This window comes from Anarhichas minor, unplaced genomic scaffold (assembly GCF_050575085.1).
Source record: "Anarhichas minor isolate MPS153535 unplaced genomic scaffold, ASM5057508v1 ptg000003l, whole genome shotgun sequence".
NCBI lineage: Eukaryota > Metazoa > Chordata > Actinopteri > Perciformes > Anarhichadidae > Anarhichas > Anarhichas minor.
In genome coordinates, this window is record NW_027466449.1 from 11,889,066 (window position 1) to 11,905,410 (window position 16,345).

The 16,345-nt window shown below is 41.5% G+C and overlaps 1 protein-coding gene across 1 annotated transcript; it reads left to right on the forward strand.

Moving 5' to 3' along the window:
- The first annotated feature begins 124 nt into the window (after nucleotides 1-124).
- c1qtnf12 (C1q and TNF related 12) lies at nucleotides 125-15,966 on the forward strand. The gene is made up of 8 exons (XM_076091652.1): nucleotides 125-1,295; nucleotides 10,713-10,817; nucleotides 10,992-11,103; nucleotides 11,247-11,431; nucleotides 12,363-12,471; nucleotides 12,944-13,037; nucleotides 14,894-14,972; nucleotides 15,060-15,966. Exons 1-8 carry the CDS (start codon nucleotides 1,116-1,118, stop codon nucleotides 15,156-15,158), a joined length of 963 nt encoding a protein of 320 aa, XP_075947767.1. The 5' UTR covers nucleotides 125-1,115; the 3' UTR covers nucleotides 15,159-15,966.
- Nucleotides 15,967-16,345: the final 379 nt, after the last annotated feature.

The window sequence follows — 16,345 nt, forward strand, 5'->3', positions numbered from 1 at the left end:
AGTAGCAAGGGAGAGAAACAGAGAAAAACAGTGTGAGAGAGACAGGGAGAGGGGGGAGAAAGAGAAGCGGGAGGGAGAAAGGGTGATGATAAAACTTGACTGTGAGCCGTCCTGTGAGCTCAGTCAGAGCAAAGCAGCAACTGAGACCAGAGGGAGAAGGGAGTGCAACGGCAAAAAAGGGACCTACCACACAACAAATCACTGCTCTCTTACGTGAAAGTTGCATGTGGCCTTGGACTTGTTGACTTGTCGGGAGAGATAGCAGGGAGCACATGAGTTGTGTCAGACAGAAGCAGAAGAGCAAACCTGTAAAGGTTTTATGATATCAGTGAGGATAAAAGAAGACGACTAGGCAAAGATCAAAACTGGACTTCATCCACCTCCTCTTGGGCTTAGGTCACTCTGCATCCTTTGCGGGGGTGCGTGGTTTGCGGACAGACACATTGAACACTGAACTGCATCTTCTGATGAAAGCCCAACTTCTGTGGATCTTGCAGCTTTTCCAGCAACCACACAACTTTGCTGGAGACTGGATCCACTGCTCAGTGTGAGAAACAGCAGGAGAGAGAGAGAGAGAGCGGGGGGTGGGAAAGAGAATATTGCTATCCATCCCTAGCCCCCACAGCCCACCCTCAGCTTTGGACGCCCCTCCTCACTGCCTCTTCTTTTGCCCCCTGTACCCCCCACCCCCCCCCTCCCCTCTACACCTCACCCACCAACAGAGCAGAAAGCGTGAAAAATCTCACTAATGGGTTTATTTGCTGTCAGATCTGCGCCGATCTGTCATTCCCTTGGACCTTTCTGCTTGACACATTTCATAGTTGAGTAAGCCTCCTAGCTTTCTGGCTAGAGTTAACAGTGCCCCTGCAACGTTGTGCTGGCTGAGAGCTCATCAAGAGGGGAGCAACGGCGGCAGCAGTCAGTCTGACAGTCTCTTGGACAGGGAGTCCCTGAAGCTGCATTCCTCCAGTCTCCTTCCCCCCGTTGGGACTTTGTGTCTGTGAGCCTTGTGGGCATCCTCAGTTTCTGTCTAATCATTCACGGCTGAGTCCTCCACAGAAGATCCAGGCTGTTTCTGCAGGGACTCTGGTGCTGAATTGAAAACTAGTGTGAAGATGTGGTGTGGGGCTGGGCCTCTGGCCGTGGTGGCTGCAGTGTTTTGGACTCAATGTGTCCTCCTGGATGGGGTGGACGCCAAGAAGGAGAGAAAGAAGCCAAAGGAGGCCAACCCACAACACACAGAGACCTACAATGCTACTTTTTCCAACAGTGAAGAGGTCGGCGAAAGCGTCAAGGTAAAACTCTCTAAATGTAAAAATGAAATGTCAAAGTGACTTTTTTGATATTTTAACTTGTTATACATGAGCTATTTCCTTATGATAATGCATCAAAGTTTGAAATCAATCTGCAGATATGTGCAGATTTCTTGTCAGTACAGGCAATATGCAAGGCAAATAAATTGTGGCAAAGGTAAAAGCTAGGGCGAGACAGGTGTGCCCTGTAGGTCAAGCTTCAGACAGTGAGACGGACCAAAATGTGTGAAACACTAAATGGATGACTTCCGGAGGTATGCCAGGAATGTGGACATCCGAAGGCTGATCAATGCATCAATTAGTGCACGCTGCGGGTGTCTGCCACCAATTTCCCAGCCTTTGTGAACTAATCAGGATGTGTTAAGTTTTCATGTATCAGGCAGAACGAGACAAGATAAGATGCAATAAGGTGAGATAAGATCATTTAAATGCCGTTGCTGCAGCAGGAAATTGCTTTGGAATTGCTGTTAGCCAAAGAGAATTTTACACAAGGAAAAAAATCATCTGTAACTGAAGACCAATGTTGTTTACATCAGAACCGTATATACAGCAAAACTGCGTAACAGTGGTACAATTCAATTTTCAGGAGCAACCGTTGGCCCTTGACTCTTGTTATTTATTGGTTTATTGCTGGTGTTGCATATTTGCGAGAGTTTCCAACAGGCTATTTGTTTTGCTTTCAGCCCACCCATTACGTTGGCATTCTCGTTTAACTCTCACTGCCCCATATACCAGTCTTCAGCTCCTACCAGCCGCAAGTCTCTGGAATCCTAACCGTAACCTTCGCCGCCTCCCCCCTTGAAACCAAGCAGTGAGGTCTCCTTTGTATCTTTAAGAACACATTGTAGGTGGTTGTGGCCTGGTGATGTTTATTTGACTTGGTTTGCCCTGTAAAAGCAGAGGCTATGAAGGATGACCTTGTGTCAACCCACAAGCCTGCTGAAGATTGCACCCCACTGGGGTTTCACTCCTCTGTCCCGTCCCACAGGGAGACGGGTGTCTTTACAAACACTATTTCCCCTGAGGTCCCTAACAGGCCCGCTGCCATGATGTAACTCCTGGGAAAGTTAGGTGGACAGATATTTAAAGACCTTTTTGGCGTGTTGTTCCCAGCCCATTGATTCTGTCATTCACAGGTCGAGTCTGACTCCGCTGTGTCTGGGACATCCGATAGGGGCGGTGCGGCCCCAAAATCTGGGGCAGCATGCCGTGTAAGCCCCTCACAAAGCCCCATCGAAAGGGTCCTGAAAGAGAACACCTCGGTGAGGATTAGCCCTCTGTGCCTCCCTCTCTAACATTCTTTTCATCTCATCTCCCACAATCAGAGGGTAATGACATAATCACTCTTAAGACGCAGTGTTATGCCAGATAGTGTCTTTGCCAAACATTGTCACCTCTGATGAGAACCTGAGCGTCAGGCTTGACATCTGTGGAAGTGGTTGTATTCAAAGTCACATTTGTTGTTGCCACCCAAACCAGGTTTCTGTTCAAGAAAAAGAAGAAGAAGAAAAAGGGTACCACACACCATGAAAAGCGGTAAACTTACTTTCCTTGCGTAGTTTGTAAGTTTATCCTATTACACATCTGTTAGCTCCCAGAGAAAACAACACGTCCATTGGAGCTGTCTTGGCAAGGAATCTGTGTTCTCAAACAAGCCAAACATTTACACTCCACATTTACATGTTTTCCCTTGTGCCCTGTGGAAACATTGCAAATAGTTCTTATGATGGCATTTGCTTTCTATCTGACCATTCCCGTGTGTGGGCTGCTGGCAGCGTGCGGTCGTACACTGCATTCCTCAGGAGATTTTCCATTTGAAAGTGATCACAATAGTGAGGTGTGGAGTTGTGCTGTGAGTGGAATTTTTTTAATGAGATGATAAGTGAAGTACATTTCAAACAACCGTGATCTCTGTGAACCATCACGCTTGTACAGTTTTAGAGCAATATGTCAAAGGTGCATGTATGTAAGCCCCGTTGCTCTCCTCTCCAAAGATGAGAGGAATCTGTCTTTGTTGAGAACAGTGAGGGATCTGTGATGGCTGTAATTGAGGGAGTCAAGTCAAACATCACGCCTGGCGTGTTGAGTAATGGCTGGGTTTAGCCCGAGGCGAGGGTTTTTGTTTCCTCTCTCTCATCCCCAGTGATGATTAATGCAGCAGTGTGTGGGACCTTTTGGATCAACCTACGCATACGAGACAAGACCAGGTCCCACAGGAAACTCACACCTCTCATACGCTACCTATAGCCTTTGCTGTAAGATCGTGAACTCTCCTTTAACATGTTGGACTAAAAAGGTCATTCAACATTCAAATTACCTAGTGAAGTCACCTGAGAGAGAGAGGGAAAAATAAACAAATGATCAACTTTTTGTCATCTGAAATAAGCCACAGTGTTATATTCTCACCACACTGACATAGAGCGACTTTTATTTGGATTTTGTTTCATTTATAATAGCTTCAGATTGAAGTCAGATTCATAGAAATCCTTCTAATCTTGCCTGATTGTTATCACGTGCTGGTCGTGTTTCTGAAACATGATTTCAGAACTATTGCGACCCTTAACAGTACATTGGTCAACTATGGCTTCAAGTAAAAAAAACAACAACTAATAGAGCCAACTACATCAGAGCTACAAAGGAGGTTGGTGTTTCAGATTACCCTGCAAATGCATAAGATGGACATTACAATGGGCAGTTGTGTAAAGAAAATCACAATTATGCTGCATAAGAGAGATTAAATGTCAAATATTTAGCTTTAACCATTTCCCTGTACTATTAAACAAGTAGTTTGACATTTTGGGAAATACACTTACCTGGTTTCTTGCAGAGAACAAGTGATACAACTTTCTTATCTGTGCATGATATGAAGCTATTTGGGAGATGCTTGGCTTAGCATAAACACTGGAAAATGGGAAACTGCTAACCTATCTCTGTCAAAGGGTAACAGAGTGTTGTGTTATTTTTACACTTTGTTTTTGTACGGAGCTTAATTAAGTGGTTCTGGTAGACACATTTTGTGACCTTCTGACACCAGGCTAGCTGTTTGTTTTCAGTTTTGATGCTATGCTGAGCTAAATGTCTGCTGCTAGCTAGCTTCATATCTACCATACAAACATGAGTGTGGTACTGATCTTCGTACTGATCTTCTGACAATGAAATTGTCAAGAAGGCGAATAATTAAATTTCCCAAAATGTTGAACTATTCCTCCCTACATAAATGTCCTAGTCGTTTGGCATCTGTCATATGTTCTTGTTAAAATGCGCATGTACAACAGTGTTTCAGTTAACCTGCTTGTGTCACCACCTATTATGTTTCTCCAACTACTTGTAAGATGTAACGTAACACTACAGAGGGCAAATTGGTTGCATAATAAAAGTAATAAAAGAAAAAAATGCACCATTTACAGTGTGCACTTATGTAACATAATGCAGAGCCACAAAGGAATCGTATAAAAGGAGGAGGATCTAATGACTTCTCACCTGAAATGTTCTGCCCACCCAGTCAAGCCACGGGGCAAACCTGTGTACCTGAGATGGATCTGGATCACTAGTGCTTTTAATCAGCTCATTTTACCTACCACAGGGAAAATGAGCACTCACTCCAGTTTCAAAGCTATAATTCGTACACAAAACAGATGTCACACAGCGTTCAAAGTCTTTCAGCTTATATTGTTTTTTTGTTTTTTATATCAAGAGGAAGCAAAGATTGTCTCAGGGTGATCTCTTCAGTATAAACACAAATTTATTCACTTTCGCTCACACATCATAAATGTATACACACCTCTGTTGGGACAACAGTGACGTAAAAATCAGGCCGTCTTATAAGAAGCATGTTAAACTATATTTTTGTATAGTAACTATATTTTATCTACACTTCCAAATAGTGTTCCTTCAGCATTTGTTGAACTAATAACAGCATGCTCATAGTGTGATAGAGTAATTGTGTTTTGCACACGGTGCTTGCCAATTGAGTAATAACACGGTGAGAATAGAACAGAGTCAACATTGCATGCCTAACTGTATTTAGCTCTTCGGCGATAAATCCTCAAGGCAATCTGTTTCTGTGAAGTGCAGCGGTGGAGAACACGGGGGTGGATGCATGACGACTGGGATGCACGCAGGTAACCAGGATCCCCTCGTCCCACACAGCCTGGGGATCCCTGCCTCCTGAGGCGGGATCGGCCCAGCGTTGGGCCCGTCCACCCATGCATGGATGACTGCACAGGGAGCAGTACAGTGATGTGAAAACAAGGGATTAAAGAAGGCTCTCCATCATCCTGTCCAACTTTGAAAGCTGCCTGTGCAACAGTTTTTATCAGCAAAAAGTTTCATGTCGTCTAGAGTTTGCTAACAGGTAGAAAAACAGATAACACGTAAAAGAAAATAAGTTCAACTGTTTATGTGGAAGAATTCAGGAGCTGCCTGTGATGGAGTAGAGTTTCAGGATCTGGTTGCAGCTCCAGAGACATGTTTTAACAGTTGTGTTTGTGTTTTTGGTGGCATGCTGCCCCAGGGAAATATTTTCCATTTTATTGCTTCAAATAAATTCAACCTAATTTTCCCCAAACGACATGACAAACACACTTAGAGCTGTGCACATAAAAAGAAAAGCTAAAATATTCTTTCCATGGTAATAAAATCTCACAGGGCCTCCGTGAATGATCAACGAGTACAACTGATTCACTAATTGATCCAAGAAACTCCAAACTTGCTGTGATGGGTGTTAACAAAAAAAACCCTCTGCTCACTTTTAATGTGTGCCATGGGTAGAAAATAAATAAATAACTCAAAGACTGTAGTTTAGTCCAATTTTGAGGTTTTTGAATTTCTATTTACTGCTATAATATAGTACTTCTTACTCACCTATGTTAATTTGACAGTTAGCCACTTTTAATTTAACATAAAATACATAATAAGCCTATAAAATAATATGCATTGTAAAAGTTAAAAAATGCGTAGTTGGGTCCCTTATCATGTTTCAAATGTCTATGAGCTGTTAGCAGTCATACCAAAGAGGTATTTCTCCTCTAAACTATTGTTATATCAAAGTGTTCTTGACCCAAAGAGTTAAAATCATACAACATTTCACAACAATGCAAAAATTAGAAGGAAGTACAAAAATGCATCCACATTTGTGTTGCAGAACTTTGTTTTTTCTTTCCCCCTACCCCGTTAATCATCTCATGACGCCTCAGATTTATCTTGTGACCCTTTGAAGGGACGAGACTCCCAGGTTGGGAGCCACTGGACTAAACTACCGAACGGTATACACAGAAGTTAAAGGAATAGCGGGGACATAGATACCACTCTTTTATGTGTCAGCCATTTCAACTTACATTGATAGTCTTTGGTAACTGCGGATAGCTACTGATAGCTACTGATAGCTAAAACAAAAGCGCTATCGTCTCTTCATTGTGGTTGCACAATGGTTGACGCACTCGCCGTAAATCAAGCCTTCATTTTGTACCCAGTGGCAGACAGAATTACATTACAAAACGAGGCAAATAGGGAACCAATCTGAATGCTAATGGTGTCATTATTTTATAGCCATTACATTGTGGCTTCAACATTGACTTCATAATAAGGTAAAGCAAAAATCTTGTCTGTTGCCACTTCAAGTACATTTTGCTGATAATACGTCTCTGTAATTCATGTCAAAGGATAAATTCCTGGCTTTTACTTGTAATGGAGTACCTTTACATTGTTATGTTGGTACTTCTTCTAAACCCTGGACACATTGCGTCCCATTCTAAAGATCTGAAGCCTCAGTAATGTGTCATGATTTGGAGCCCCATCAACGAGGATAAACACTGTCGAGAAGATTTAAAGTTTCTCACCTTTCGACAGAATACCTGACACATTCCCTCAGTCTGTGCTGGAAAGGCGTGCGCTCACACCCGCTGACAGACGAGGCCACTTTGAGGCACTCACACATCAGCGGTGATCAAAGCCAGAGCCCTGGTGTTCTTCATCAGCTCTCAGACTTGTACCTGGATCTGCTCCCTCCCCACTTTGTTCACCAGTTGTACGTGCTGATACAGAGCTGTGCGAGGGAATCCGTAGTTTACTTTACGCCACAGTCAATACAAGCGAGTGAGAGATTGAACGTTTCTGACAGATTGTTCTGTGTCATCAAGCGATACGGTTTTCAAGTCTGCATGTTTGGAATCTTTGATGTTCTCAGTTGCAACAGAGACTCACCTGCATACAATGAATCAGATTTTCTTTTGGCAAGTTGTGAGCCATCCCAGCTGTCACTATATATGGTGTATGTTACGCTCTGGCAGTTCACATGCTTAAAATAAATACACAATCTGTTTAATGGAAAGAGTTGAGCATACCTTAAGCTGATGATAAGATTATTTAAACAGTGATTTGCTGTTATTTTCTTAGCTCAGAAATGAAGGTAATAATTAACTTGGTCATAGCCTTTCTTCCTTGAGCACAGACAATCCTTGAGGGCAAGGTTTTAATGGTCTAATTACAATGGCGTGTGTTAAAGAGGATAACAAGCTCAGAGTATGGCTGATTTCCTGGCAATGATATGCTGTCTTTTTTATTATGATGTTGGGGATATCTAAGATGTGTAATTATAAGTCACATGTGTGGGCATACTTGCACTGTTTCATATCCCTGGAAAAGCAAGACAATGATCTATGACATTGATATAAACACAAGAACTAGAGCTTTGACTTCTCTTGGAATTGGTGCCCATTGGCTCTCATAATTGGGTGGGTGTCTTTTATATCATACTGAGCTGTCTGAGGTGATGATTCACAGTTTTACAATCAATCCCAGTGGAAATATACTAGTACAACCACAGCACCACTGCTGCCCCCAGTTGTCAACATGTTAATATTTGTTCAAGCTTACAGGACTGGTATGTTAAAGGAATATGTCAACATTTTGAAAAATGTCATGTTTGTTCAGAAGATACAAACAGCCAGCAGCAGGTTAGCTTAGCTTAGTACAAAGACTGGAAACAGGGGGAAGCAGCTAACCAGACTCTGTCCAAAGGTAAAGACCTACAAGTGCATCTAAAGCTCACTAATTAACATGTTCTGTCTTGTTTGTTTAATCCATAAAAAAACCAAAGTGTAAAAACAACGTTTTACTGGAGGTTATTGCCCGCTTTCATGTCATCTGACATCTCAACACGGTTGTTTGATTACAGAGCTGGTTGTGTGAGCAATAAACATGAAGTGCATTAACAATTTAACTCTGTCATATTTGAGTTTACAGTGAACAATGGACTTTGAGGCACCTCCATGTTATTAAGTGCTAAACCGGATATATCCAAGCTTTCCGAGTCATATTTATGGCTTGGATGTTGACATGAACTCCAGGAAGTAACTGCGCCTAGCCAAGAAATAGTCCCAATCATTACCCCTGTTAAACCACACTACACTTAATTTTTCGTACAGATTTGTCAAATAACATAGAGGTGCTGACAGGCAGATTTTCTTACCTCTTGATAGAGCCAGCCTAGCTGTGTCTCCAGCTGCGTCTCCCTGTTTTCGGTCTTTATTCTGAGCTAATAGCTGCTAGCTATATATTGAACAGACAAATATGAGGGTGGTATTGATCTTCTCATCTAAAACGGTAGCAAAAGAGCTAGATATTTCCATCAGGATCTGTTGGAGACCAAAAACTGCCCAAAGAGAGTAAATATTGGACTAATATTCATCAGGTGGACACAAACACGACTTCAATGAATTATAATAGTGCTCTGTAACTGCTTGATAACAGGTTTTCCATACGGACTTGTTTCTGCTGTGTCCAAGTTGCCAAAAAAATCAGTTAGTGCGTGTTTAGGTATTTCTCAAAATATCAAACTATTCCTATAAAGCTTTCAGAACTGGTATTTTAATGAATATGAAAAATTGACATGTCAGAGGAAAAAGCAGTTTATCCTACAGGCCCCCAGTTTTATGGAAACAGTGTTGAGTAGTGTAAAAGTGATCTTGTCTTGACAAAATCAGTCTTGCTTTTATCTGTTTCCAAACCTCAAAATCACAACAAAAACACAGAACGATCCAATATGCAGCCGGCGCAACGCCTGTTAGGTTGTTTATTTTGACTGCTGTCAGAAAGAAAAAGTCACAGACAGAAAGAAAAGGAGGGAGAGGCTGCTGAAAATCCAAAATATCAAAAAAATCTACGGTAGAGTATATTGAAAAGACAAACAAGGAGTAACTTTGTTGTGGTTGAGCTAGAGGCAAGTCTTTAACAGTGAAGAAAGGGTCATGTTGGTTTTGTAGATAAGTGATCCGTGTCCCGCTGCCAACCCTAAACAAATTCCATTTCAGGCAGCTCACCTCCATGGCGCGTCTTTATCTCCTCTTCTATCTCAACTCAAGACACTTGACATTTGTTGAAGGGTTAGGGTAAAATTCAAGCTGGAATTCTTTCAGCATCACATTTTACTGAAAAGAAAACACGCCAGTTGTAGCACTGTGCATAAAAATGCTGCTTCCACAGGTCTTCTTGGACTGTGTTTCTTATCTCCGTAACATATCCCAGTCTCCTATACAGTCATTTGTTATAAATGAGTTATTGCAGATAAGATCGAGCGTTAGGAAACAGACTAACAATCTTAAATCATTACTCGCCGCTGTATACATTGTATATACATTTGTTATCTCGTTTATTCAATTTTCCATCATTACATTACTCAAACAAGCAGTATTAATAAAAGAAAATACTAGTATGTCTGTTGGTGATGGAGAAAGCGTTGGCCATTTTGACATGTTATAAATACAGTAATTGAGGTCTGCAATCCACAGAATCTACATCACATGTACACAGGGCAGACTCATTTTTCACCGGAGTGCTCATGGAAATTTTCATGTGCTGAAAAAAATCAAGGTTTGTTTACATTTGTCCAAGCACATTGGGCAAACGAGAACTGACGTGGCACCTGAGTGAATTATCTGGAGTAAAAATAATAAGCATAAGGTGGAGCTTTCGGAGAAGAATAGTGGCTTAACTTAGAGGGCAATTAAATAAAAAGAGTGACAGAAAGAAGGGTTTCCCTGTGTGACCTTCCTAGGTGTCTGGCACCACTTTATTGTATCTAAGGGCAAGATTTTCCAATGGTGGTTTTAAAGGAAGAAATAATAACTCGTTGGATTTAGTTTTGAAGGTACCAACCTTTACATCAGGCCTAATTTGGGCAACATTATTTAGAATTAAAATATATAATAAATCTGGTAAATGGCACATTTTTAAAGGCTGTAATTATTGAACAAGAACTGTGTGGTGGCTTGAACTGTGGCTTGAACTGCCACTGTGAATGGAATGTGCTTTCCTTGATATTTTGTATTCCGTATCTGTTAATACTCATATTGGCCTATTTCTTCATAATTTTTTTTTGTCTTTGTCTTGTTTCTGCTGCAGATTTCTGACAACCAGCGAGTGGATCCATTGGGATCATGGATGGACTTTGTCAAAAGACCGGTTGGCAACTTCCCTGGAAAGTGTCGCAAACGCAAACGACCCCTGGTAAACCCAATAGTTAGACTGTGTCTTGCAGTTTTTAGAAATACTTGATTGATTATAAATTATACTGGTATCTTCTTTTGCACTTCAGTAATAGGTAAATAAGACAAAATTGCATAATGATTTTCAGATCAAGTTTGATGCATGATAATGTTTTGTTCATCTGTCCTCCACTAGCCGGGCCCACCTGGTCCCCCAGGTCCTCCTGGCCCCCAGGGACCTCCTGGCTCTCCTGGAGCTGAAGTGACCCAGGAAGTTCTTCTCCAGGACTTCAAAGACATGATTAAAGGTAGAAACATTTCAGCTCCTCTTTCCTTAATTTTGCAGAGAGGACCTACAGCTACAGTAAACATTTGGATTTGCACAATTGTATTTTTCATCACATTATCATGAATGTATAGTTTAAAAATCAATGTTGACTCATTCTGTCAGAGGCTACAGAGAGGAGAGCTGCAGCATTGGACCGACAAACCAGCCCCAGCCAGCTACCTACGGCTCTCCTCACCCTGGAGGGGATGACCTCCTACCGGCGAATAGAGGAGGCTTTCCACTGCAAGCTCAAGGGACCTGTGGTGGTCGACAAGAAGACTCTGGTGGAGCTCCAGAACTTTCAGACAGTATGTTTATTTGAAACCAAGTAAATGTTTATGAACTGGTTCAGCCTCGCTCCCTCTGCATGGCTGAAAAAGAAAAGTTTTGGCTAATCCTCCCCTGCATGGTTACAGGCTTTGTTTCTGACCCATTTGCTTCTCTGTCTTAACTGTGTTTGAAAGAGCGAGTGTTTGGTAATCATCGCCTAGTTTGCATGTGGGGGAATTATGAGAGGATGATCCCCTCACTGGTAACTGGCAAGGCATGCACTGCCACTCTGAAACTCAGACTGGCTCTTTGGTCAAAAATATCTACTTTTTCAATTCTACACATCACTCTCTGTGCCGCGTACAAAAGGCACTCTGTCTCTGACTTGGAATAAAGTGTGGAGAGGACAAAAATAGACACTGTTTGAAACAGCATGCTGTAGTGGAAGAACTATGCCCTGTTGGGATGGGCTGACTAGGCTGGAAGAGGGAGGATTAAGCTTTGCCGAACTATTTAACATGCTAACACAGCACTATGTTTGAATAGCTGCGTTAACTACAGCTTTAGAAAGGATATTTTACATGTTTTTGCGGAGTCAGAAGTAAAGAGAAAGATATTGAAGGAGGCAGAGGATTAAAGTGAAAATGTGTTTTGGGCCCTGGTCACACCAGATAGTTGAACAGTAAAAATGTTCTGCACGTCTTGACAAAAATGTGTGGTTATAAGCTTGGTGACATAGTGACATCTTGCAGGGCTAGAAACAAAAATCACTGATTGAAATGAATCAATTCACATGAATTGACGTCTTAGTTTTGAATGCCGGTGGAACCAGGCCTTTAGGATTGTCGGAGCTGAAGTGCCCTTGAGCAATACACTGAATACCTGCCTACTGTTCTGTAGCTGAGGGGTGTTAAAAAGGGGACCAAAGCATTATTGCGCTAATATGTGAATTAATTTCTGTGCTTTCAGCCACCAGCTAAAGGAGCCTTCCTCAGAGGGTCAGGAATGGACCAGTCCACGGGGAGATTCACAGCTCCCATCACTGGGATCTACCAGTTCTCTGCTAATGTCCACATTGGTAAATCAGTCACTATCTTATATGTAATATTGCACTACATATGGCAAGAAATTAAGACTCTAAAACAGTCCCAGAAAAGTCCTGACTGAGTAATGCAGTAGTGAGGTTATTACTGCAGAAAGCAAGCTAGTTAGCTGGATTTGCACTTGCAGTTTACGTTAGAGCAGATAAACGCAGAGTTTAATCCATTCCTTACACTTTTGCTCTTGAGTTTTTTGCCTTTCAAAAGGTTAATAAAATACACCACCATCTAAACTCTTTATAAAGTCTTATTTCAGCCTCATGTTCATAGCTTCAGGATGTGGAGAAATCCAAAGCTAGGCAAACTTGTTTTGTCTATTCACAGGGATTGGACAATCCCTGTTCAGGGGTAGGATTTTAGTCAGCGGTCATTTCAAGGGGGATATATTTTTTGTGAGCAAAGCGTGAGTCAATATCTTCATATGATTGTGAACATTTTGGCTCCTTACAGACCACAATGAGGTGAAGAGGAGCAAGAGCCAGCTCAAGGCCAGGGACAATGTCCGGGTGCTGATCTGCATCGAATCACTCTGCCACAGATACACGTAGGTATTCTTTATTCCTCTGTATTCTTTCTTGTTGTTGTTATTACGATTGAGTACTCACATGCACACTAGCTTTTGAATCTTACCCTGGTTTCGATCTTATTCCAGATTTGATGTTTACATTGAACATGGTAAACCTGGTAATTCATGAATATAATTGTATCAGGTTTCTGATCATCTGTGCGCATTTATGTCTCCTCAACATGTCATCTGTTTACTAACAAAGCATGTTCAGAAACCTGGATACGGTGTTGACATGCCACAGTATGCTGGTCTCTAGTAGAGTACTCCAGGTTGCATATCCAGGCTCTCAAATCTGGGAAAAGGCCTTAACCACGTCTCTGAAAACCGGGAAAATCCAAAAACCTGATCATAACATACTAGTGCGCATGTACACACCCTCATTGCTAAATATGCTGTAGAGCTCATCCCCTGAATCAAATGTACGTTGTTGTTTTGACAAATTGTTTACTCTCCCTGTGTAATAGTGATATTTTAATGCTGCCAACTTTTAAAACTGTCAACAGAATTTATGAGCTGTTAAAGGTGTTGTCTGTTTCAGTCTGTGTGGAACCGGTTTGGCATTTCCTGTATAAAAGCAGAGCAGGTCTTCTAAAGGAAATGTCCTCTCACTTAGAGCCCTCGTTCCTGTCGCCTAACTAATCTTTATAGACTCACCTTTGACTCTTCAGACAGACTGTTATATTCAGCAGCATAGCAGTGAAATGCCCTTGTTTGGGATGCGGGAGACCGATAATGAAGTATCTGATAGTGTTTCTACATGGTGAAACATTACAAATCCAGTTGGGGAAGGTTCTGAGTTCTTGCCAATATTTCAAAATTTCTATTTACATAAAGTCAGTGCAAACTGCAGAAATGAATTGCTCCCTAAAGTCTCCCCTGGCCTGCGCAGAGCTCCACAGCCTCCCTCATAGCTTGGTACAATGAGGGGAACGTATAAATAATATTATTATGATGGGTTACCGAACCCAAAAGAGTCCTTGGCTTTTTTAGCCAAAGCCCCAGCCAGTCTCGCCCTCCCACACATGAAAATGCAGAGAATGTGAAATGAGGTTCATTGTGATGGCAGTTGGAGTGAAGACAAACATGATTGATTTGCCATACAAATGCAGCATTTTCCACTTAACAGGAACCAGTGCTCTCAGTGTGGTTAAAGCCTGCGGTGATGTTACAACCATCTGTACAGACTCTGATCGCACTGAGTTGTTAAAGAAAACTCTTGACATTATGGGAAATAAGCTTATTCTCTTTCTAGCTAAGAGGAAAATAAAAAAATATGGATACCACTTTCATGCTTTTATGCTTTGAATGAAGCTACCAACTGTACCTGGTTAGCTTAGCTTAGCATAAAGACTTGAAACAGGAGTAAACAGCTAGCATGGCTCTCTCCAAAGGTAACAAAAGGCAAATTGTTGTTTTTAAACAAACAACTTTCTAACCGGTACAGTAGCCAGGAGATGGTTAGCTTAGCATAAAGACTGGAAACAGGAGGAAGCAGCTAGGGTGGTAACAAGATCCCATAGGGCTATATGATAAAGTGTTGTTTTTACATTTTGGTTTAGAGCTATAACATGTTAATTAGTGAGGTTAGGTGTTGGTACGCAGATTTAGACTGAGCCAGGATAGCTGTTTTCCCTTGTTTCGTGAAGACATGACAGTGGTATCAATATTCTTCTCATATAACGCTTAGTAAGATAGCACATAAGCGTATTTCTCAAAACATCGAACAATATCTAACAGACATTTTGCACAAGGATTTCAGATTTGCATATTCAACACAAATTGTTGAAAACACAGTATTTATTCAGAAATGTCCTTTTCAAATATGATTGCAGCTCACTGGAGATGATTGTTGGATTAGAAAGTAACAGCAAGATATTCACTGTCAGCGTGCAGGGGCTGCTGGAGCTACAGGTGAGCAGGACACCAAGAAACACACAAACATTTAAATATTTTTGTGCAAATCTTTCCTGCATCAATGTTGTGTATTTTCTTCTGCAGGTCGGGCAGTACACCTCCATCTTTGTGGATAATGCAGCAGGCGCTTCCATCACAATACAGAACGGTTCCGATTTTATGGGTATGCTGCTTGGTGTATAGCCTCACTCATGAACAGGGCATCGTCCAAGCCATCCACTGCTGCAGTTTTTTTTTCTTCTTTTTTGTCAATGGACTGCTTTTGAGCACCATCACACATCACCAATCCACAGGGGAGGTTGAAAGAAAGGAAATGAGGCTGACATGGACTTGACCGCTTGTCAGATGGTGAAGGGACGGTGTGAAGAACTCAAGGACAGAGTTTGTTTTTCACAGTGCATCACTGACACTTCCCGGAGGAACTTGGATGCCTGTTGCTTCACCAGCAAAAAATAACCTGAAAATAAAGCAGTGAATATGTCTGATACAGTACATGTTTGAGTTTGTTGAAGACCTTTGCGGTAAACCAAAAATCAATGTTTTTAATGTTCTCTGGATGGACATTGGAAGATGCTAGGGGACAAGAGAAAGTACATTTGTGTGTTTGATGTAAACTGACAGGTTAATGTTTTCCGTCTACATGATCTATTATGTACACACTCATTAACTATAGTTGTATTTTTATCATTAATTGAATCTCACATTTATATATGGTATATGGTACATAGACTGTGAGTACACTGGACAATGGAAACATGCTCAATAGACAGAATACAGCCTCACAAGATCTTGTCCCACTTATAAAATGACATGTTTTGTAACACAAATATTACTACATTTTTTAGCTATGCTAGCGGCCTGGCAATGTCAGACATTGGGTCCACCCTTTTAGTTAAGACCAAAGTCTCTCAACAACTAATTGATGGATTGCCAAGACATTTTCCACTAAAATGTAATGTCCAATGAGAATAAATGAGGTTGACATTTGTGATTTTGAGTGAAATATCACAACTATTGGATGGATTGGCTTGAAATGTGCTACACACATGCATGTCCCCCTCAGGAAGATATGCAACTGATGTTAGCATGCTAATACATTAAACTAAGATGGTAAACATTATACCTGCTTAACATCAGTATGTTAGCATTGCGCATTGTGAGCATATTAGCTTGCTGATGTAAGCATTTAAGTACCTATGTAGCATCTTAGAGCCGCTAGCATGGCTGTAGACTATTATGGCGAATTCACATTACAACAGAAGAACAAGGGTCTCGTGTTCCGCGTTGGTCGGTACAATAATTGCTACTCCGGGACTCCCAGTAGTGCTGTACCAGGTTCCTAGCCAGACGTAAGCATTCAACACTTGGGG

Excerpts from the sequence above, each read along its gene's own strand:
- c1qtnf12 (XM_076091652.1), top strand. The coding sequence starts at position 1,116 with ATGTGGTGTGGGGCTGGGCCTCTGGCCGTGGTGGCTGCAGTGTTTTGG. Across the intron at positions 11,104-11,246 it reads CTTCAAAGACATGATTAAAG|AGGCTACAGAGAGGAGAGCT; the intron begins GTAGAAACATTT and ends TCATTCTGTCAG. Across the intron at positions 12,472-12,943 it reads CTCTGCTAATGTCCACATTG|ACCACAATGAGGTGAAGAGG; the intron begins GTAAATCAGTCA and ends GGCTCCTTACAG.